The following is a 21,727-nucleotide window of genomic DNA, read 5'->3' as shown; positions in this document are numbered from 1 at the left end:
AAAAAAAAAAAAAAACCTAAAATTAAAAGAAAGCATGGCTCATAGAGCTTAAACTACAAGAGCTTTTAATTCTTCTTCTCTCTCTTTCAGCTCTGGAGTGCACAGAAAATCAAACAGGTAATTTAGTTCTGGGTTCTTTCCTCCTTCTCTGTGCTTTCCTGGGTGATTCCTCTCCCTGTTCCAGGGGCTGGCAAAAGCCCTTGTCCTATGGCTCCTGGGTATCCACCCTCTCCCCACCCCTTCCTTCCACCTAGCACCCCGGGACCTTTACATGCAAAAGCTGGGGTTTTGGCCTGACTGGCCTCACCCTGGAAACTTTGGAAATTCCAGGAAAGGACTGGGTTCTGTCCACAAGGTCTGGTTCTGTGCCTGTTATGTGGCAAGCAAGGGTAAGAAGATTTCAGAGTGGGCACAGTCTTGGGTCCTATGGGGTTGGAAGCTGTGAGGAGGAGGAAGGGGAGGAGGAGAAGGAGGAGGAGGCCAACCATGGCCAAGTGTTCAGAGGCATCACAGAGCCCCCAGAGGGTCTTGTCTTGTTGGGGCTGCTGTCCTTGCCCTTATCCCATATCCTTAATACTTTTGCTTGTCCTCTCACTCTCCTTCCTATGACCAGGCTATCCTACACCCGGACACCAACGAGAAGATCTTCATGCCTTTCAGAATGTCAGGTGAGCTCCCAAGACCCTCCTGGTGCTGCCCAGCTAGAGGTGCTGGCTGTGACAGAGCTAGGGGTGGCCATGTTTCAGACATGATAGGAGTTTTCCTGGGAAGACATGAGAAAACATGTGCTCACCCCAGAAAGCCGTTTTTACCCACTATGGTTCAGAATGACGGAANGGCTACTGTTTGCTGCCTTGCTGGGAAAGGAGACCTCAGTCAGCTGAGAATGCCCTGCCTCAGAAAGCCGGACCTCCTGTAGACTCAGCCAAGACGTGGCTGTGTGATGCTGTTTTTGTGAACTGGGCACCGGCTGCCAGGAGCCCCCGCTTTGTGGTGAGCTTAGGTAGCAAAGGCTCTGAACACAGAGGACCTAAAGTTGGAACTGTTCACATCCCTGTCCTGGCACAGCAGGTTCACACCCCAGCTTGCCTTCTTTTATATTTCTGGACCTTTCTGAAGCAGGCCTCCCTTTCAGCCCCCCCCCCCCATTCCAACCCCCCAAACTTGGCCCTGTCCCCAGAGGGAGGCGCAGGAGAGCTGTGGCGCCAGCTCACAGAGCAGCGTTTATTTAGGATATGAACCTGGGTTCTCCATACAACCCAGGTAAGGATGGCTCCTGCCTGCCCATCAGCTGACTGTNCAGCNTAAGTCAGGCTAAGGAATAGGAGGCTGTCCACTGAGAGCACACAGGCCAGGACTTGGATGAACCTCACCCAGTGCTCTCCGAGGCTGGCCAGCGAGAACACTAGAGTTTATAAATTCTCTGTCATCTAACGTACATCCATCTCAGGCGGACAGGGAGTTCTATCCCAGGAATGCCTGTGAGGTGGAAGGTTGGTTTTTTTGTTTTTGTTTTTTGTTTTGTTTTGTTTTGTTTTGTTGTTTTGTTTTTAAGGCTAAGAAAGGAAGACACTCAGGGTTCCTTGGGAGATAAAACCATAGAGATGGTGGGGTGTGACTGTTGTGCCTCAGATGAAATGGTTCAGAGGACCACTGGTGGCCAACAGCGGGCCAGCCTCTGGATTCTGGAGGGAACTGGAGTTGTCTAGCAGTTGGGGAACAGAGAGGGTGGGGGAAACGGGGACAGTGAGTCGTCTCCTTTGGGGAGCGCTGAGTCAGGGGAGGACTGTGGTGTCTCTCTGTGGTTGTGTTGGGCTTCTTCACCAGGACCATGGGCAGAACAAGCCCCAGGAGCTTCTGGGTATCTCATGAGACCCACAAGGTTCGAGGGACCTGACGTTTTCTCTCCCCACCCACAGGTTACATTCCTTTCGGGACGCCAATTGTAAGTCTTACCTGCAAAAGGTTTTCTTTTCCAAAATGAAACTTCAAATGTCTAACAGCATCATTGTTCATAAACATGCTGGGAGAAAGGCTGTGCGAATCCTTGCTGACAAGGAGCTCTGCACCCAAGGAGTCTGACTTCCCTCCAGGGCAGGGAAGCTCCTTAGACCCTCATACTAGAGACTGGGAGCTTTCCAAGGAAGCCAGAGAAGTGGGAAGACAAGGGCACCTTGTGGAAATTGAAGTTGCAAATGAATTCAGACAGGGTTTCTGTGTTCTTTTTGTTTGGTTTTGGAGTCAGGCTTAGCCCTGCTCATGATTTCTTTCCTGTGTTAAGTATTCTGCGTTATGAATATGGATTGAGTCTGAAAAGCAGGGTTGAATGAGGAAATAGTAGCATAGTAGTAATACTCGCTGATGTCATTTATATCATGTTTAAAAATGTGCAAAGTGATAGTATATATAGTGTCCGGGTGTATGCTCTGTGTATCTGTGCAAGCGGCCCTGGGGGTGAGTTACCAGCAGGACTCACTCACTGCACCTTCGGGTGGAGAAGGGGTGGAACCCTGCGGGAAATCGGTGCCTCAGTTCCTGCTGGCTCTTACACAGAAGGCAACATTCCCACAATCCTTTGAGGAAGTAAAAAGTACGAACGGAGTGCGTGTTGAGTTACCCTCCCGACTTCTGCGTGTGCTTGAAAGACTTCATCTTATGCATTTGCACTTTTAACTTTGAAAGTTGTTTGTTTCTCCTCATATTTCCTTCTTCAAATTCAACCCTTCCCACTATGCTCGTGATGAAACTTAACGCCCTGTGCACGCAGCGCCTCTACTGTTGAGCCGCATCCAAAGTCCTTGGGGGCTTGTGCTCTGTTTTGGTTTGATTTTTTTGAGACACGTTCTCTGTGTGGTCCTGATGCTCCNGCCCCAGCCTCCCAAGTGCAGAGATTGCAGGTGTATACCATTACACTTGGCTTAANATAAATGATCTATGCATCTATTCTTGGGTTTTGAGATAAGGTCTTATGTAGTCCAGGCTAACCTTGATATGTAGTTGAGGTCAGCTTTGAACCTGTGATTTTCCTGCCTCCACTTCCTGAGTCCTGGGATTACAAATGTGCAGTACTGTATTCNCCTTATGTGACCCTGTGGATGGAATGTGGGAACCCTGCAGGCCAGCACTCAACCACTCAGGCTGTATTCCCACACTCTTTGAGCTTGGCTTTCGATTTTTTTTTTTCTGGATTGTTAATTTATACTTTGTTGTTGTTCTTCCATGGTTTATATTAGAGCAACTGTTTTTGCTGGTTCTTAGCTGGTCCTATGGAAGGGAGCCCTCCTAATTCTGGTGATGACCACACACACACAATTTTATAGCACAGATAAGTTGCGTTCTCTGTATAAGCATCATCGATATCAAGATTCAAATATTAAATATGAGCCCCCACCCTGAGAAGGGGTTTAACATATGTTTGTTTGCTCTGGTCTTTGTTTGTTTTCAGCAATTATTACAGGTGCTCAGAGACTCAGCAGCAGGACTCCCAGGAAAGTGAGGTTTTTAAGATTGTGTTCCCCTAACAATTGCTTCACAAAGGACACTGAATAAGGTTGGGGACACAAAGGTGGAAAAGACAACCTGGGCCCTTGAGGACTTTTGTCAGATGGGGTGGACTAAGGTTCATCTCATTCTGAGCCTGGGTTCAGAATGTGCCTGACTGTGACCAGGGAGAGACCAAGAATTCCATCCACATTTTGGGACATTGTTTTTTTATTGAGATGGTTTGACTACATAGCCCAGGCTAGCCTCAAATTCCTAGTCTTCCTGTGTCAGCCTCCCAAGGGCTGAGATTATGGCCCTGTGCCACCAAGGCTGGCTCTTTCTCTAACCTTTTACCTCTATACCGGCCACTTTTTTTTGGAGTTGATTTGAACTCTTTATTTGTCTCAAATGCCCTGACTGTGTGGTTTTCTGTTTGGCAAATGCTCTTTTGAGTAGCATTTGGACCATCCACNGCCTGCATCTTTGCTTTGCAGGCAAAGTCTTTTTCCCCTTTCAGGCGTAAACAATGTATTTGGCTAAAATGTGTTTTCTTTTGTAAGTAAATTTTTTTCCATTTCTTTGGGAATCATTTGATATGTTTTTTTTCTTATCTTTGGAGTTCAAAAATATCTCTAGGATTAAAGGGAAAAAGATGTATATTTTATACAAGAAATATATGAATATGTTCTTTGGGATTCAAAAATACTACCAAGAGGTTTTTTTTTTTTTTTTTATAAAGAATATTTTAATGCTGGGCATGGCAGCACATGCCTGTAATCTCAGCATTTTGGAGGTGGGGATGGGAAGATCAGAAGTTTAGGGCCAGCTGCAGCTATATAGAGTTCAAAGCCCTAAGATATGTGAGCCTTTGTCTAAGAATTATTAAAATTTAAAAATAAAATATTTAAGCCGGGCGTGGTGGCACACACCTTTGATCCCAGCACTTGGGAGGTAGAGGCAGGCAGATTTCTGAGTTCCAGCCCAGTCTGGTCTACAGAGTGAGTTCCAGGACAGCCAGGGCTATACAGAGAAACCCTGTCTTGAAAAAAAAAAACAAAACAAAANTTTTTTTTTAAATAATTAGTACATGAACGTCTTCTTAGCTTTGAATTCAACCAACACAAACCGAAGCGCAGGCCCTTAGGGCACACTCCAGGTCAGCACAGTGAGACCACATCTCAAAAAGAAAATGAAATAGAAAGAAAAAGGAAAGAAAGAAAGAAAGAAAGAAAGAAAGAAAGAAAGAAAGAAAGAAAGGAAGAAAGAAAGGAAGAAAGAGAAAGGGAGAAAGGAAGGAAGGAAGGAAGGAAGGAAGGAAGGAAGGAAGGAAGGTTGGTTGGTTGGTTTCAGTTGGTAGAGTGCCCATCATAGTAGCTCAGGTGGGCCAGGTAGCTGAAGATGACCTTGAACTTCTGATCTTCGTGCCTTTGACTCCAGTGCTCTGAAATAGAGGCATGCATTGCCACAGCCGGTTCATGTGTTTCTGGGGCTGCAATCAAGGTTTTGTGTATGCGAGCCAAATACTCTACTAACTGAACTACATTTCTGGCCTGGTATTCTTTAAGCAAGTATTTTTATTACTGGGTTTTTTGGGGGTGGGTGGGTAATGTGTGTTCACAGCAGGGTACACAGATGGANTAATTTCTCTCCTTCTATGAGTTAGGTTCCAAAGTTCGAACTCAGGCCCTGGGTCTTGGCAGCTGCAAGCTCCTTTACCACTGAACCATGCTTCTAAGGCCCCGTCCTGCATCTTTTTGTTTTGATTGCTCATTCTTTCCTTCTAATGAAAGCATTTAAGCTGTCTATGCCTTTAGAAGATACCACTATTGTGTATTGTCTTGTATATAGATACATAATGTAACCCTATGCTATTGTTTTCCAAATAAGTTGGAAATTATAATTTTGAATCCTCCTTAATTGAGATTTTTAAAAAGGTTTCTTTTTTAGTGTGTGTGTGTGTGCACATTGTGTCTGGGTGGCCACAGAGGCCTGAGATGTCAGACTTTCAGAATTCCCTGTAGTTGGGAGCACAGGTGATTGTTAGCCACCTAGTAAGATGCTGGTGTGTGCTCTTAACCGCTGAACCACATCTCTAGCACCAGGATTTATTTTATTTTTAATTATGTTCTTATATATGGGTTTGCACATGTGTGTGCAGGTATGTGCAGATGCCAGAAGAAGGCGTGGGATCCCCTGGAGCAGGAGTTACAGGAGTCTGTGAGCTGCCTGGTGTGGGTGCTGGGAACCAAACTTAGGTTCCTGCTGAGCAGCCCCTGCTCTTAACTGCTGAGCCCTCTCCAGCTCCTTACCGTGATTAAGTGACACCTTTAAAACACTGTTAATTTATTGTTATTGTTATAGCTTAATCTTATTTTCAGAGAGCATGACCTCTGTAATTATGTCACTTAAAACGTATTGTGCCTGGGCTTTTTGTTGTTGTGGTGGTGGTGGTGGCATAACTGTTAGCAGTTATGTGTGAGATCACCTGCATATTGTAGAAAATTCAGAGTAATCTGAATTTTCAAATTCAGATTTTCAAATTTTCAAAATTCAGAGTAATCTGAATGGCTTAGACAATGGTATTTCTCTTGAATGTCAAAGAAGCTTGGATGTGGTCAGAGCTGCCCAAGGCCATTAGGAACTCGGCATTCTGCTGTCACCGTTCATTCTGCTATCACTGTTCATTCTGCTGTCACCGTTCATTGTCAGTGATTGTTTCTATTGTCCATGTCACCTCCAAGCTCACATGATAGCTGCTGGAACGATCATATCATATGCACATTTCAGAAAGGAGAAAGAGGGAAGAATGAAATATCTCCCAGTGGAGTCATCTATCTCCGAGGAGTCTTCTTGGGAGTCCCATATAACAGTGGCATTTCATGGGGAATTAAACTATTATATAGTTGACTCTCAATCATACAGATTTTTATGAGTGAGAAAGAAGGGAAGAATAGTTAATAGGTAGGCATATCAGGGTCTACCAGAGTCATTTTTATGTTTGCGCATGGGTCTCAGTGTGTGTGCATATGAGTGTGTATGTGTAGGTCAGAGGACAACCTCAAGTGTTGTTCTTGGGTGTAATCCCTCTCGTTTTTGACACGGGGGTCCCCCACTGGCTGAGCACTCACCAAGCAGGTTAGGCTGGCTAGTGAGCTCCAAGAATCCTCTTGTTTCCAAACCCCCTGTGCTGAGACAAGCATTGTGTCTTTTTAAAAAGTGGGTTCTGGTGGGCTTGAACCCAGGCCCTTATAAAGGCAAGCACCTCACTGACTGAGCCATCTCTTCAGCTCTGACATAATAATTTTATAAACGTTTACATTGATAGATCATTTGGCAATATTATCAAACCAGAGACCTGGGCATCTGAGCTGGCCACTCACAGGTGGATACAGGCTCAGGACCCACTGAGTGACTAGATGGATTTTTAGCAAAGTCAGTNACTGCTCTCTGCTGGAACAAATCAACAAAACAAAGGTCCCAATTTATAAGTTAGCAAGTCAGCCTCGCTCTGTTTCATTGTGGTGGTTTTGTATGTTTTGAGACAGGGTTTAACCACAGAGTGCTACTGAGGTGCTCCGCTCACACCCCAGACAAACCCAGTGTTTCAGGAAACTGTGGCCCTGTCGGTGTCCAGGCTTCGGATGCTGATCTCCTTTGCTGTGAGCTGGGCACTGTGAAAACAGATGTGTTGAGTGGCCTCAGAGCCCATGACCAAGGGTCTCTGAGTTAGCATACAGTGTGAAGAAGGCACACCTCAGAGCAGCAGCGTGGTCTCCCCATGGAGGCAGAACAGGCAGCATGCTGAGATATGATTTCCCAGTAGTCAGCTCAGCAGCTGACCTGCTTCTGAGTCCCAGAGAGCCGTGTCCCAAGATTCAGAGCAGTGGGTCAGAGGTGAGTCTCCAATTGAGCCTGAGGATATGGCAAAACCAAGGCCATCCATCCCTGTGCTCAGACATGGCAAGCAACGTGGCAGTTTACAGGTCCCACCCTTGACTCCAGCCACCACCAGATTAAAACCTCACCTTATATGGAAGGAGCATGACTGTTCCCCAGCACTTGCAGCCTGGCTCCCTTCAGCCACAGTAGCTCCTCTAAGGTCCTGCTGTTGCCTGACATCCCTGAACATTCCTTCGTTGCTGGTCCTAAAGGGGCTGGAAGGTTCCAGTCCACACCTTCATGAAGCCCCTGGTCAGAGTGAGTAAGAAATATACTCGAGTAGAAGCCACTGAAAACGCTTACCGAAATAGAAACGAGGGTGCCAGCGAATGTGCTAGGAACTGGGCCCCTGAGTGATGAAGGAAAGGGGCGAGGAAGGCTGGCAGGTGCCTCAGCTGAGAAGTTTGTAGATTGTCACATCCAAGCAGCCTCCTGCCTACANGAGCATCCCTGCTCGACCCCATGCCCTCCTGCTTACCCTGAGCGTAACCTCACTCTTACCCCAGGGCTCGGAGGGACGAGCTGGTTCTCTCACAGGCACGGGTGCCAGTTTAGTCAGCAGATTTCACAGATCCACTGGCACCCGTGTCGGGGCTTATTTTAAGCTTAACATTTAAAGATGGGAACTTTCCCCCACTTTCGTGTGTGGCAAAAAGATCCCAATTTATACAGAATGGCGGATGCTAAGCCAGGGTGTCCAGGCCACTTCTGCGGCTGCTGTGGCCCAGTCTCCATCCTTTCAGGGTCCTCTAAGAAGCCCCCAGCATGGGGGTGCTTCCTCCAGTCAATTCCTCTTTCCTCAGCTTCCCACTGTCATGTGGCACACTGTCCTTCCCATGAGCCCATAGTAGAAGGGGCAGGACTTCCTACCCTGGGGTCTGTTCAACTCTTCCTCCTGTGCCCTGCCAGCCTCACATGCCAGGAGCTCAGTGCCTCATGGTCTGTGCTTCCTGGGTTCATTTGTATCTCCCTTCTCATCTCTGCACTTCCGTCCAGTCTGGAGGTTTCAAATCTCAGAAGGATGAAGGACGCAGACCATGAGCCCCTAGTCAGTGGGTCTGATGCCCTGTTTGTTTGAGCTCACTAAGTAACTGAGGCCTGTGAACTTCTGATTCTCCTGCTCCGTCTCCCAAGTGCTTGGATTACAGGTGTGCATCGACACGCAGGGTTCGTGCAATGCTGCACGTGGAACCCAGAGCTTTGTGCGTGTCAAACTATAGCAACCAAGCCGCCTTCCTGGCCACAGCGTCTAACGTTCTCGTGACCNTATAGGCTTGGGTCGCATTCATAGTCTCAGCTTTCTCCTACTGCTCTGGAAGCCCCCACGAGTATAGAAAGACTCAGAAGGTATTCCTGAGGTCACCAAATCTCTACTGTAATGGAGAGGTGAGGGTTTACTTTCTATCAGGGTTTGTCCGTGTCCCAGGGCTTTACAGACATCCTGAGTCCTTCTTAACACAAGCCACTTTCTCCTGTCTCCTAATCCTCATTCCAGCTCATCGCTGCCCACCTCCAGTGCCACAAATAACGATCATTTTGGCCCCATCCATACCACGAGAGAGGTGTCAGTCCAGTTAAAGCCAGACGCCACTAACCAGGGTTAGTCTTGACAAAAGCTACTTCTGGAGACTCCTGCAGCCTTTAAACCCGCAGGTCGTAAGACCTTTGGGGAATCAAATGACCCTTCACAGGGGTCACCTAAGTGCATCAGAAAGCACAGATATTTACATTACGATTCATAACAGTAGCAAAATTACAGCAGTTAGGAAGTAGCAGTGAAAATAATTTTATGGTTGGGGGTCACTGCAACCCGAGGAAGTGTATGGAAGGGTGCAGCATTAGGAAGGCTGAGAACCACTGCTTTATACAGTAGTGACACCGACACACCCAAGTGTTGCTTTTCAGATCGTTGGCCATATGAATCAGAAGGTGGAGGCAAAGCACAAGGAAAAAAAAAACCTAGCAAATTGTTGGGTGCCCCAGCTATGGCAGGTCTGTGAGAGGCACTGTTGAGGATGTGGGGGTGGCATGGGGGTAGTAAGGAAGGGAAGGTATCAAAAGTCAGGTTTTCCCCTGTGAGAGTTGCTAATGCCCTCTGGCTGCTGAGGGCGGTTCTGGGGAGCCAGACTGTCAACCTGGAGCCAGCTGAGGTGACGTAAGGAGGATGGAGAGGGTGATGGGAACTTGCAAAGGAACTGAACCTCGACCTGATTGGAGAGCCCAGTAATGGGGTGGGCGCTGAGCTAAGTGGCGGTGGGCTGAAGGGTCAAGGATAGTTATTCCTATCGTTTTCTCCTCAATTGGGATAATTTGGTGGTACCCTGTGGTGAAGCTCAAAAATGTTTCACCCCCCCAATAGTTGGATCTTGTGTGTGTGTTGGGGGGGGGGTACATGCATGTGCTGGTGTGTACTCATGCGTTTGGAGGCCAGAGGTCAACATCAGCTGTCTTCCTTGTTTTACTCTGAGACAGTGTCTCTCCCTGAATCTGGAGCTCACCAGTTGTCTAGACCGGCTGGCCATCGGGCCCTAGACTCCTCCTGTTTCCTCCTCAATGATGGGATGACACACCCAAGCTGATGCATCCAACATTTATTTAGTGCTGGGGTCAGGAGTTCAAACTCAGGTCCTTATGCTTGTCCAGTGAGCCATTCACTAGCAGAGCCATCTCCCTAGTGCCCCCCCCCACCTAGATTTGTTTATTCCTATTTCATGTGTGTTTTACCTGCATGCATATGCATGCACTGCCTATAGAAGTCCAAAGATGGCATCAGATCCTTTATAACTGGAGTTACAGGCAGTTGTGAGCCACCATGTAAGTTCTGGGAACTGAAGGCAGGTCTTCTGAAAGAACAAGTGTACTTAACCACTGAGACATCTCTCCAGCCCCCTACACACACACACACACACACATACACACACACACAGAGATATGCATATGTGTGTATATATGTACATATGTATGTATGTATGTATGTATGTGTTGTGAGCACTATACAAAGTCCTCATCTGAGAGTGATGTGGGAAAGAGCAAGGCTTAGGGGCTGCCCAGGTGGCTCTGAGGCCAGTTCTTGGTGCCTTGCTTGGCCTGTGTTCTCCTCCACCCCTGACTTCAGCAGCTCAGGTGACACTCTCAGCCAGAAGCCTGGGATGTTCAAGGTGTTGTTTTCCCAGGTTAGGGCTTGTTTGGCTCAGGAGATGGCTCACTGGCTAACAGCCAGTGCTGGCGNCTTGTCCAGGGAACCTGAGTTCAGTTCCCATCACCCACACCAGTCAGCTCACAACTGCCTTGAACTCAATCTCCAGAGGATCCAAAGCCTATATATCTGGCCTCTGTGGGCACCTGCACTATTGTGCACATACCCACACACATGTACATAAATACAAATGCAAATAAGTCTTAAAAAAATAACTTGTCAGCCTGCCAGTGGTGGTGCATGCCCTTAATCCCAGCACTTGGGAGGCAGAAGGCAGGTAGGTCTCTCTAAGTTTGAGGCCAGCTTGGTCTATAGTGTGAGTTCCAAAATAGCTAGGGCTACACAGAGAAACCCTATCTTGAAAAACCAAACCAAACCAAACCAAATAAAAACAAACAAACAAACAAACAAAACCCAGAAAAATGTAACTGTCTACAGCAGTTAGGACACTGAAGGAAATGACAAAGGCGTGAGGTCTCCTGTGAACCGTCTTCCAGGTGGAAGCTACTGTACAGAATACATTCTCTACTCTGTCCTTAGAGCAGCACAAATAGTCCTTCTTGAGCTCCAGAGCCCAGGTGGGTGGGGTGCTGAGCAGGGTTGCTTGGGAGCCAACGGCATGAGTGAAGATGGAGATGCAGGGGGTACTCACCGAAATACCAGCATCAACATAGCTCTGCACGCAATGTCCCTAGAACTCTTTGTGAAGGCTGCAGCGGTGTCATGGCCCAGACACCAACACTCCTTCATATTCTTAGGGAATCTTACTTAGCTGGGGTCAACCTCTGGAGGAACTTCTGATCCTCATTGTATAGATCTATAGTTTGCTGAGTCTGGCTGACCCCTGCTCCTCCCAGCCCCCAGAGACTTGTACAGGCATGTGCACACACATGAACACANATGCAAACACATGCATGCTCACACAAAGATTTATATTTGTAAGGTGCAGGCTGTGAGGCTCAAAGAAAGTGTGTGTGTGTGTGTGTGTGTATGTGTGTGTGTGCGTGTGCACAGGCAAGACTGAGAGAAACCAGACTAGAGGAGGGACGACACCACTACCTGACATCCAGGGACATGTGCCAGACACTGAGCCAGATTCTGTCTGTGCCACTCTGGGAGATGTGGCCCCTAAGAGATGCCAGGGTGGTTCTTTATTTAACAGGTGAAGGCAGGGGGAGGAACTCAAAGAACTTAGCCTGGGTCAGTCTTGGCCCCAGAGTCTGATGATCACTAGGTCCACAGTAGGACACACAAGGGGAAGTACAGAAGGACAGCCACCAGAGGGCTGGAGCTGCAGAGGGGACTCCAGCCACTGCATGAACTATAAATGCAAAGACGGGATGTGTGATTTGGCCAAGGTCCTGCGGCGCGGGAGGGTGGGGGCGGGAAGCAAGCCTGGCTGTTGGCTCCCATTTCCTCCACTTCCATTTCCCTGGTCCCCATGCATTCTGGGCACCTTCCACCATGTGTGGCCGTGCCTGCCGCGCTTCCCTCTTAGAAGAGGTGTGATCCACTGGCATCAGCCGGGTGGACTGGCTCCCTCTCTCCATCTCTTCCTTCCCTTCCCCTGCCATGTTCTGGAAAGGGCAGCAGGAGGGAATGTGGGCAGGTTGCACTAGAGATATACATCTGAGAGCTGAAGGGAACATTTATTTTTAATGTAGACTGAAAAAGAAAAGGAAGTTATAAAACGCCTGCTCCTGCTCCTGCTCCTGGGACTATACAGATGGTGCAGTGCTTTGCCTAATAGGGAACGAGGCTGGCACCATGTGCTCCGGGCCCTGCCTGGCCACAGGGACCCAGCGGTCTCTTTGGTGTCCCTGGTCTCCCATCCTTACCCTCTCTAGATTGTCTTTTGTCAATGTCTGGGACATTCTTCCCAGACAGGCCAGTGGCTCGTTGTCCCGCTGCCTCAGCTGCCTGGCTCCTGTTACACATACACAAACACATGCAGACATGCATGCACTCACACACACACACACACACACACACACACACACACACACATCTCCCTTAGCAGCAGTCAACTTCTGTTTGCTAATAGTCAGGCCTGGCTTTCCTAAAGTCCTGTTTGAATGTTAGGGTCCATCAGCCTTGCTCACTCCCGAGAACCTCTTTGGCCGGTGTAGCTTTTCCTGTCTTGTCTGGTCTTTGTGTTTTGTGGTTAGGGGGTGTTTTGGTTCATTTTCTCTTTGCTGTGACAAAACTTCTACATAGATATAATTTAAGTAAAGAAGAATTTGTTTCGGCTTGTAGTTTGAGGACACTGTCCCTCGCGGTGAGAGGTCACGGCAGCTGGAAGGGAGGTGGCCACATGACACCCACTTCTCAGGGAGCACACATGAGCGCAGGCACTCAGCTAGCTCTCTACTTCTTCAGGACTCCAGCTCGCGGGCTGGGGCTGCCTGCATTCAGGGTGGTTTTTCCCACCTCAGTTAAATTTCTGCAGAACCTGTCATGGAAGCACCCTGAGGTTTGTGTCATCCTAAATTCTGTCAGTCAAGTTGACAATGAAGAGTTACCATCACAGACACCATTTTAAGTCCACTCCCTACCCCNGCTGTGCCAGAAGCCTTAGAGCACACTACATATTCTATGCCCCATCAACAGCTAGAGTGGTAACTGAACCCCCTTGTCCTTTGTGCTCATTGAGACAAGCTGGAGGAGTACCCTAAAATTAGAACCAGAGTGCCAAGCTGGAGACTGAGAGACCCGACTCTTCAATTCACTATAAAGGCTTGGATAGATTCCCTGCACATCTCAAAGCCTCAGCCAAATAGGAAGGTTGTCTCTATTTTATAGGGTCCTAATTATTGGAGAGTTATGGGAAGTGATGCATGCTTATTAAGAAGATGAAAAGCATGGAGAAGTTTCAGTGGCTCAAGGCACTGCTGTGGACACCAGGTCTGTGTTTAGCAGGCAGCAAGGGTTGTCCAACACAGTCAGACTCTTGCTAGTCAGAGCCCTGTGTATTGGGAGTGAGTCTGACATAGCTTAGGTGCAAGTTTATTTAGGGATCTGGATTGTTCTAGAGAAGATTATGTGACTTTTTTTTCGAAGCAGGGTTTCTCTGTGTAGCCCTGGCTGTCCTGGAACTCACTCTGTAGACCAGGCTGGCCTCGAACTCAGAAATCCACCTGTCTCTGCCTCCCAAGTGCTGGGATTAAAGGCATGCGCCACCACTGCATGTGTCATTTTTTTAAAAGGCATACTATAAGGATAAAATGATTCCCAGAGAAGGTTAGCAAAGGGAAGATGGAGAGGCTGGGAATGGGCACAGAACATGAGCAGTGTGGGTCTGTACTCGAGGGAGCTGGCAAGAGTTTCTTTTAATTTTATTTACTTACTTATTTAGTCTTGTTGTTGTTGTTGTGTATGCGTGTGTGCACATGTGTGCATGCACATGTATAACACCATGTATGTCTAGGTATGGAAGTCAGGTTGTCAGGTTTGGATGGCCAACACTTTACCCACTGAGCCATCTTATTGACCCTGGCCTAAGCCTCTTAATGGTCAGACACAGGTAAATGACCCAGGGTCAGCAAGACAATGCAAACCAGTTGCTTGGACATGCACTCTCTGACTTAGAAACCAGGAAATGTTTCTGAGGTGACTCAGTAAAGGGACACCACAATCCAAAGTGCAGTGACCATCCTGGACAGCAGGAGCCTGGTAATACACAGAGTCCTGGGTAATGGTGTCCGAGGACATTCTTGGTGGGTTAAGCACCATCCAGGAAGNTGGGATTTGGAGATGGGGATATATTGCGTACATAGTTTACAATATGATGTAAAAACCATGGGGTGGGGGCATGCTGTGTGACGTGAACACTTGCGAATGGTCAGTATGAATTACCCCAGTTTTTAAGAGGCAGCATTCATGCGCTTGTGTGTGATGTCCCCACTCTCCCCTCAGTCACTCTAGGTTCAGCTTCTCTTTACTCTGGCCAGAGCTTCAAGAAGGAAAAGTGCCTGGGTCCCTCAGGAGCCTTCACTATATAGGCACCTCATGGAAGATGGGGTTGCCTCTCCAGACAATTGGAAGCTGAGAATAGACTTTTGAACTGAGCTGGGGAGTGTGTAGATGGCTAAGTCTGCAAATGACTGCCATACAAGCATGAGGGCCAGAGTTCGAATCCCCAGAACCCAGGGAAAAATCCAGGCACAGTGGTGTGTGCCTGTAACACTGGCATGGTGGAGGTGGAATATGCAGACAGGGGGATCCCTAAAGCATGTTGGCCAGCCAGAGCTTCAGTCTCAGTGAGAGTCTTCCTCAGAGCATAAAGGTGGCAGGACTGGAAAGATGGTCTAGTGGTTAAGCACATTGGCTGCTGTTATAGAGGACTTGGGTTAGGTTCTCGCCACATGGTAACTCACAGCTATCTGTAACTCCAGTCCCAGAGATCCGACAACCTTTTCTGGTATCCCTAGACACTGAACATAAGTAATACACAGACATATGTATAGGCAAAACACCTGTGCATGTACATTAAGAATAAGTAATGAGGGCTGGAGAGATGGCTCAGCAGTTAAGAACACTGACTGCTCTTCCAGAGGTCCTGAGTTCAATTTCCAGCAACCACATGGTGGCTCACAACCATCTGTAATGGGCATCTGATTCCGTCTTCTGCTGTGTCTGAAGACAGTGACAGAGTACCCATATATATGAAATTAATATGACCAGAGCAGGGCTGAAGTGAGCAGGGCTGGAGAGAGCAGGGCTGGGAAAAATTAAAAAAAAAAAAAAGAAATGAATACTGATTGAGAAATACACTCTACAATCAATCTCCACATGCACACACACACACACACACACACACACACACACGTATACACAAATATATACCCCATACACACACCCAGACAACACACACTGGGGTGGGTGGGAGTGGAATTGAGCTAGGATCTTCAGGGTCAATCCTTTTCTCTATAGGATAAAAAGGTCCAACTCCAGAAGGAATCAAGAATCCAAGAGCACAAGGCTAGAGCTGCCGTTGAGACCCCAGATCTCCTGACTGGATTTCAGTTCATTGTCCTAACTGGCCACTGCACAAAAGAGTCAAGTAGAGATTTCACTTTGGAAGGAAAAACAAAAAACAAAAACCCCTTGCATAGCTCCTCTCAGAGCTGAGGAATGGCTTTGCGTTCTGTAATTTTATTCAAACTGATATGGGCCAATAAATATAAATGTGCGTGTGTGTTCGCTGTTTTAAAACATTTTAATGTTTAAAACATGATTTACTAATGCTGCTAAGGATGTCTAGAATTTGATTTACTGCATAGTATTGAATGTTTATACTTGTTCCTTGCGGAAATTCTTGCCAAAGAGCCATTTTATCTACAGGAATAATAAATAAGTCAATATGTGGATGGCTGTGCACATTTTTCCCATATGTAGCTGTGCTNGGTAGATGTTGTTTTGCACACAAACACTCTAAAGGTAAACTTAAGAGACTCTCACAAGCCCTTGATGCCCAGAGTCAAGGTCAGCCAGGTGCATGCCNGTAAGCCTGGGATGTGTGAAGTAGAGGCAGGAGGATTGTGAATTCAAGATCACCCTCAGCTGCATAGGAAGGTCAGAGCCAGCCTGTGCTGTGTTAAATTCTGTCTCAAAACAGAGCAGAAGGGCCAGGGCGATGAGTCAGCGAGCAAAGCCCGTGCTGCGCTAGCCTGATGACCCGTGTTTGGCTCCTCAAGTCTGGATCCACAGAACCCGTGTAAAAAGCTGGAGACTGCATGTGCATCTATAGCCATTTCCATATTGTGATGGGAAGTGGAGGCAGGAGAATAGCCCAGAGCTCATGGGCTAGTTGACCTGGAGTGTGCAATGCAGGGACAGAGACAAGAGAGACCTCACCTTAGAAGAAGATGGAAAGTGAGAACTGACTCCTAAAAGTTGTCCTCTGACCTCCAAATGCGTGAGCCCTGGTGTCATTCAGCCACCAGTCAGACAGACAGACAGACAGACAGACACACACACACACATTTAGGGCTGGAGATGTATGTAGCTCAGTGCTTGCTTGGCATACACAAAGCCCTGGGTTCAGTGCTCAGCACTGTCTTAGTTAAGGTTTTATGGCTGTGAAGAGACACCATGACGAAGGCAACTTTCATAAAGGACAACATTTAATTGGGTCTGGCTTATGATTTCAGAGGGTCAGTCCATTATCATCAAGGCAGGAGCATGGCAGTGTCCAGGCAGACATGGTGCTGGAGAAGGAGCTGACTGGAAGTTCTACTTCTTGATCCAAAGGCAGCCAGGATGAGGCTCTCTTCTGTACTGGGCAGAATTTGAGCCTAGAAGCCCTCAAAGCCTGCCTACACAGGGACACACTTTCACCAACAAGGCCACACCTACTCCACAAGGCAACACCTCCTAATAGTGCCACTTCCCTTGGGCCGAGCATATTCAAACCACCGCAGCTCCCAAGCATGNTTGTTTCCTGCAATCCCAGCACTTGGGAGGTGGACACAGGACAGGAAGTTCAAGGTTATTCTCTGCTACACAGCAAGGGCAAGACCAAAGTAGGACACATAAGACTCTTAAAAAGTGCGTGTGCATGCGTGTATGCATGTGTGTGTGTATGCATGTGTGTGTGTGTGTGTGTGTGTGTGTGTATTTTTAGAGATGGCTTAATGCAGAGGTTCTCAACCTGTGGGTTGTGACCCCTTTGGGGTTGAATGACTGTTCTGCTTGTGGACGTTGTACATCGTGGTGCGCACTAGGCTCCGCACCACGATGTACAACGTCCACAAGCAGTCTCAACCTGTGGGTTGTGACCCCTTTGGGGTTGAATGATCCTTTCACTGCTTGTGGACGTTTACATCGTGGTGCGCACTAGGCTCCGCACCACGATGTACAACGTCCACAAGCAGGTTAGGAAGGTTGGGAACCACTGGCTTAGTGGTTAAGNGCACGTATTCCTCTGCCAGAGGACCTCAGTTCAGTTCCCAGAGCCCATCAGGCCATTCACAAACTCCTATAACATCAGTTCTGGGGCATCCCATGCCCTCTTCCGGCCTCCATTCACAGAAACACATACACATAAATAAATAATAAAATATTCTTTAAAAAGTAGCCAGCAAGTCTACATTCCAGGTGTTATTTGGGTTTGAGGCGTAGTGGGTGTGAAGCCATATTTAGTGTATTCGTTTATCCATTCATTCACTCAATGTTAGCCTCCCATGCTGTAACAAAACGCAATGCAAAGGAGAAGCCATTTGGCTCATGGTTTCAGAGGCTTCGAACCATGGCCACTTGGTTCTGTTGCTTGGAGGCATGAGAAGAGGCAGAGCACTAGCAGGGAGCACAGGCAGAGCACTGGCAGAGCACTGGCAGAGAGCACGTCCATGATGGAGCAAAGAAGCTCACCTTATGGTGGACAGGAGACAGAGACCGTGCATGAGAGGAAATGCCTGAAGACAGGACATGCCTTATAGGTGCTGCCCCTGAGATCTGCTTCTTCCATCAGGGCTGTGCCACCTAAGAACTCAGGGATGGGCTTCATAGTGCCCTCGCCAACTCAGCCTTTAGCACATGACCCCAGGGGACAGTTTATCTCCGATGGAAACCACTGCTTATTAAACTCCCNTGTACCAGTTGTTCGGCTAACCATAACTGTTAGTTTTCTTTTGATGAAGACTTAGTGAAGGCACGTTTCCAAAAATTCTATGTATGAATCCCTTGAAGGACTTTGAGATTATTTAATTCTCACAAATATCCTATAGGATAAGTGTTCAGTCTACCCGAGGAGAAGGGTCTGGATTCCTTTTGTTTGCTTGCTTGTTTTTATTGCTCCCTCCAATTATGAAAATAAATAAAATCCATTGTTAAGAAGAAGGCAGAAGTCATAAGACTATGAGAAGCTAGTCTTGAATTACTTTCATAAAAATCCACAAAATAGTTAGCTAATCCTAACTATAGACGCTTTGTGTGTGTATGTTGGCAGACAGCTATTTTTTCTTTGATATAAACAGGATTGCATGGTGATGTAGTTCTGCACTTTGTTTTTCTTGCATCTCACTGTGTATTAGCATGCCAGACCACCCCAGTGTCCGTACGGTTCCAGTTCCCCCTTGTCCATGGCTGTATACTTTTGCTTTGCAAACTCCTAGGGTGGTGCTACACAGCTGTGATCCCAGTACTCAACAGGTCAAGGTGGGAAGTTTGATTTCAAATTCAGCCTGGGCTACATAGTGCATTGCAGGTCAGCCTGGATATAGTGAGACTCTGTCTCAAAAAAACAAATAAACAAAAACCAGAACAAAAGCATTGGGCATCTCTCTTGCCTTCTTCAACCTCCTACCCCTCTTGCTTCCCTAGGTGGTGGGACTTCTCTTGCCTAACCAGACGCTGGCATCCACTGTCTTCTGGCAGGTAAGAGTCTTCACAGAGGGCTCCTGAAAGAACAGATGTGTGTGTGTGTGTGTGTGTGTGTGTGTGTGTGTGTCTGTGTGGTGTGCATGCATGCACGTGTGCACACACAGACACACACAGACACACACACACACACACACACACACACACTGGCATGAAACGTTCCCTTCTCATTGCTTCCTGCTTCATTCAGGCCCCTGGGTCAAGTGCTCCTATCTCCTAGCACTTACTCATAAACTACCAAAATTTTGGCCTCAAATACCTCAGTGTGATGCCAGCCATTCTGTNTTCCTTTAACCTTCAGATGGAGGTGAGGAGGGAGCCAGATCTGGAACATGATGGCTATGAGTGGCAGTTCATTCTGTCCTTTGGTTGCTTGACCCATGGTCAGTGACCAGAGGCCTATAGCCTCTTTCTGATACCAGCTTACCCCAAATCTGGTCTTGCTAACCCGCAAGAAATACCTGATGGTTCTGACAGAGCTTCTGTCAGGTAAAGAGGGGTCAAATCGAGGAGGCTGTGTGGGAGGTGAATTCTTCTACCTTCTGGATTCCTCTGGGACAGTTCTCATATTCAGACCTTGCAGCCAAGTGGTATCAGCATCTTGGGTACTGTATCCCCCACCCCCAGCTCACCCAGAAGTCACCTCAGGGTCCCCATCTCTGTATACATATAGAGCAGTTTCCCATGACTTCGGGCAGGACTGGAGGTGGGGTCTTCCATGGAGGTGACCCGGCTTCCCTCACTTCTCTCCTTGTTGCCTTCAGTGGCTGAACCAGAGCCATAANGCCTGTGTCAACTATGCAAACCGCAATGCTACCAAGGTGAGTGCTGCTGCCCTCTCTGCCCAGGGCAGGTTTAGGTGGGAGTGACCTGNTCATCCTTTCTGACATGCCATGCCAAGTACTCTGACATTGCATCCGAGCACTGCCTTCTTTGGGTCCTTGCTCATGCTGCCATCCCTATGGGCAGGCAACACCCAGCTTGCCTGGCATGGGTCAGCGGAAGCCTCTGGGGAGGGCCTGCGAGAGGCAGGTAAGACAAAGGTCTNNAGGAGTTGATTCTGCTGGCTTCCTGGCTCGTCTAGAGAAGCTGGTTCACTCAGATATCNGGTCCAGACNGTATCAGCATCCTGAGGACTGAGCGCTCCTAAGCTTACCCAGAAGCCAGCTCAGTGTCCCCAGCTCCTAGGTTCCAGATCACACAAGCTGACCTGTGACAAGGCCACCTTTCCTTCTGGCCCATCCTCACATTCAGAGGAATCTGGGTTCCCCTCTAAGGGGTTGTTCTTGATATTTTCCAGCAGTGGCAAAGAGAGCAGAGTTGGGAGCAGGCCTTTGTAGTAGGAACTTGTAGGACCAGAGACTCTAAGGATGCCCCTTCATCTAATTCTGCATATCTAGACTCTCTGGCAGGTTTCACCAATATGGCTTCACTTAGTTATTTCCTGTAACCTTATAAACAGCTATTTCCAAACTGCAGTTGTAGCAGAGATAGGTTCTTCAGTTTTTCTTTCATTTTTTTTTTAAATGTTGGGACTTGAGATTTTTTGTTCTGTGGAACTACTGGGTAACAGTAACATATTGACAGTGAAGCCCCCTGAGTCCTGGGCTGAGNGGGCTGTAAGAGCCAGCTCGACTATAGCTGGTGAGACAATGCTATCCCACGCAGACAGTGTGCCAGGCTAAAACACCTGCTTACAACACAGCCCTCCCAGATGATACCCTGAACAGCCTGGACATAGAGGACCTATGTGGGGCCCTGTGCTTCCCACTACCAGCCAGCAGCGTCTGCTCAGATTTTAGAACAGGGCAGAAGTAAAGGGACCCAGCTATACCTGCCCCTGCCTGCCTTGTATAGTCTGTTTTAAAGATTGCTGAGGGAGGCCTGCCCCTTTGGCTTCCCAAGGGACTGCTTCTTGCTGGCCAGAGCAGGACATGGAAGCTTTGGACACCAGTATGTCTACCTTTCTGCCTGTCTTCCAGCCTTCACCTGCATCCAAGTTCATCCAGGGCTACCTGGGCGCTGTCATCAGTGCTGTTTCCATTGCTGTGAGTACCTCCTACCCTGCTCCAGGGTAAGCCACCCTGTGGGGAATGGGGGCTGCAAGGGGGATGCCCAGATGTTTTTCTACGCAGAGAAGAGGCTCTGATAGGAAGGACACAAATTGGTACTCCAGGGTGTTGGGGAGGATGGAGGTGTGGAGTTCGGGGCAGGGAGGGCCAGCCATCTATCCCTGTCTGTCCCTGTACCCAGCACTCGATTTAGAGCAGCTTTCCTGTTTGTTCCCCTGGTGCAACATTTTCCTCAGAGCAGCCTTTGGTGCACAGTCTATGGCTGTCTACGGTTCCAGTTCACTGTTTCTAAACTTNCTGGATCCAGATTCGTGAATTTCCTCTCCCTGACTGATCTAGGGGCCCTTGGACAGCAACCATCTGCAGCCTGATGTCCCATGAGTAAAGACTGTATGTGTGTGGTTTTCTTGGTCTTGGCTCTTAGAAAAGGCTGTTGGCTTCCAGTGAACTGGGGATGGAACCGACTCTATGCAGTCTCTTCAGGCTTGGTTGGAGGGTCACTCCTTTCTAAGCCTTCCCNGAAGGCTTAGAAGGCTCTTTAAGTTGAGCCTTTGCTGGAATTCGTTACAGGAATTTGGAAGTTGCCTGAATAAAAGTGGGACTGATGGTTCTCAGGTGGGGGCAGCAAGCAGGCAGCAGAGAGGGTGTGAGCCCCGGC

The 21,727-nt window shown here is 48.0% G+C and overlaps 1 protein-coding gene across 1 annotated transcript in view; it reads left to right on the top strand.

Moving 5' to 3' along the window:
* The window catches only part of Sfxn5 (sideroflexin 5), a 119,294-nt gene that overhangs the window by 43,967 nt on the left and 53,600 nt on the right, over positions 1-21,727 (top strand). The window contains exons 3-8 of the mRNA XM_029478216.1: positions 91-117; positions 614-668; positions 1,920-1,945; positions 18,941-18,994; positions 19,762-19,818; positions 20,980-21,045. Of these exons, the coding sequence (XP_029334076.1) occupies positions 91-117; positions 614-668; positions 1,920-1,945; positions 18,941-18,994; positions 19,762-19,818; positions 20,980-21,045 (285 nt within the window). The remainder of the gene's footprint in view (positions 1-90; positions 118-613; positions 669-1,919; positions 1,946-18,940; positions 18,995-19,761; positions 19,819-20,979; positions 21,046-21,727) is intronic.

This window comes from Mus caroli, chromosome 6, assembly GCF_900094665.2.
Source record: "Mus caroli chromosome 6, CAROLI_EIJ_v1.1, whole genome shotgun sequence".
Classification (NCBI taxonomy): Eukaryota; Metazoa; Chordata; class Mammalia; order Rodentia; family Muridae; genus Mus; species Mus caroli.
The sequence above is the reverse complement of the archived record's forward strand: the minus strand, read 5'-3'. Positions and strand labels throughout refer to the sequence as shown.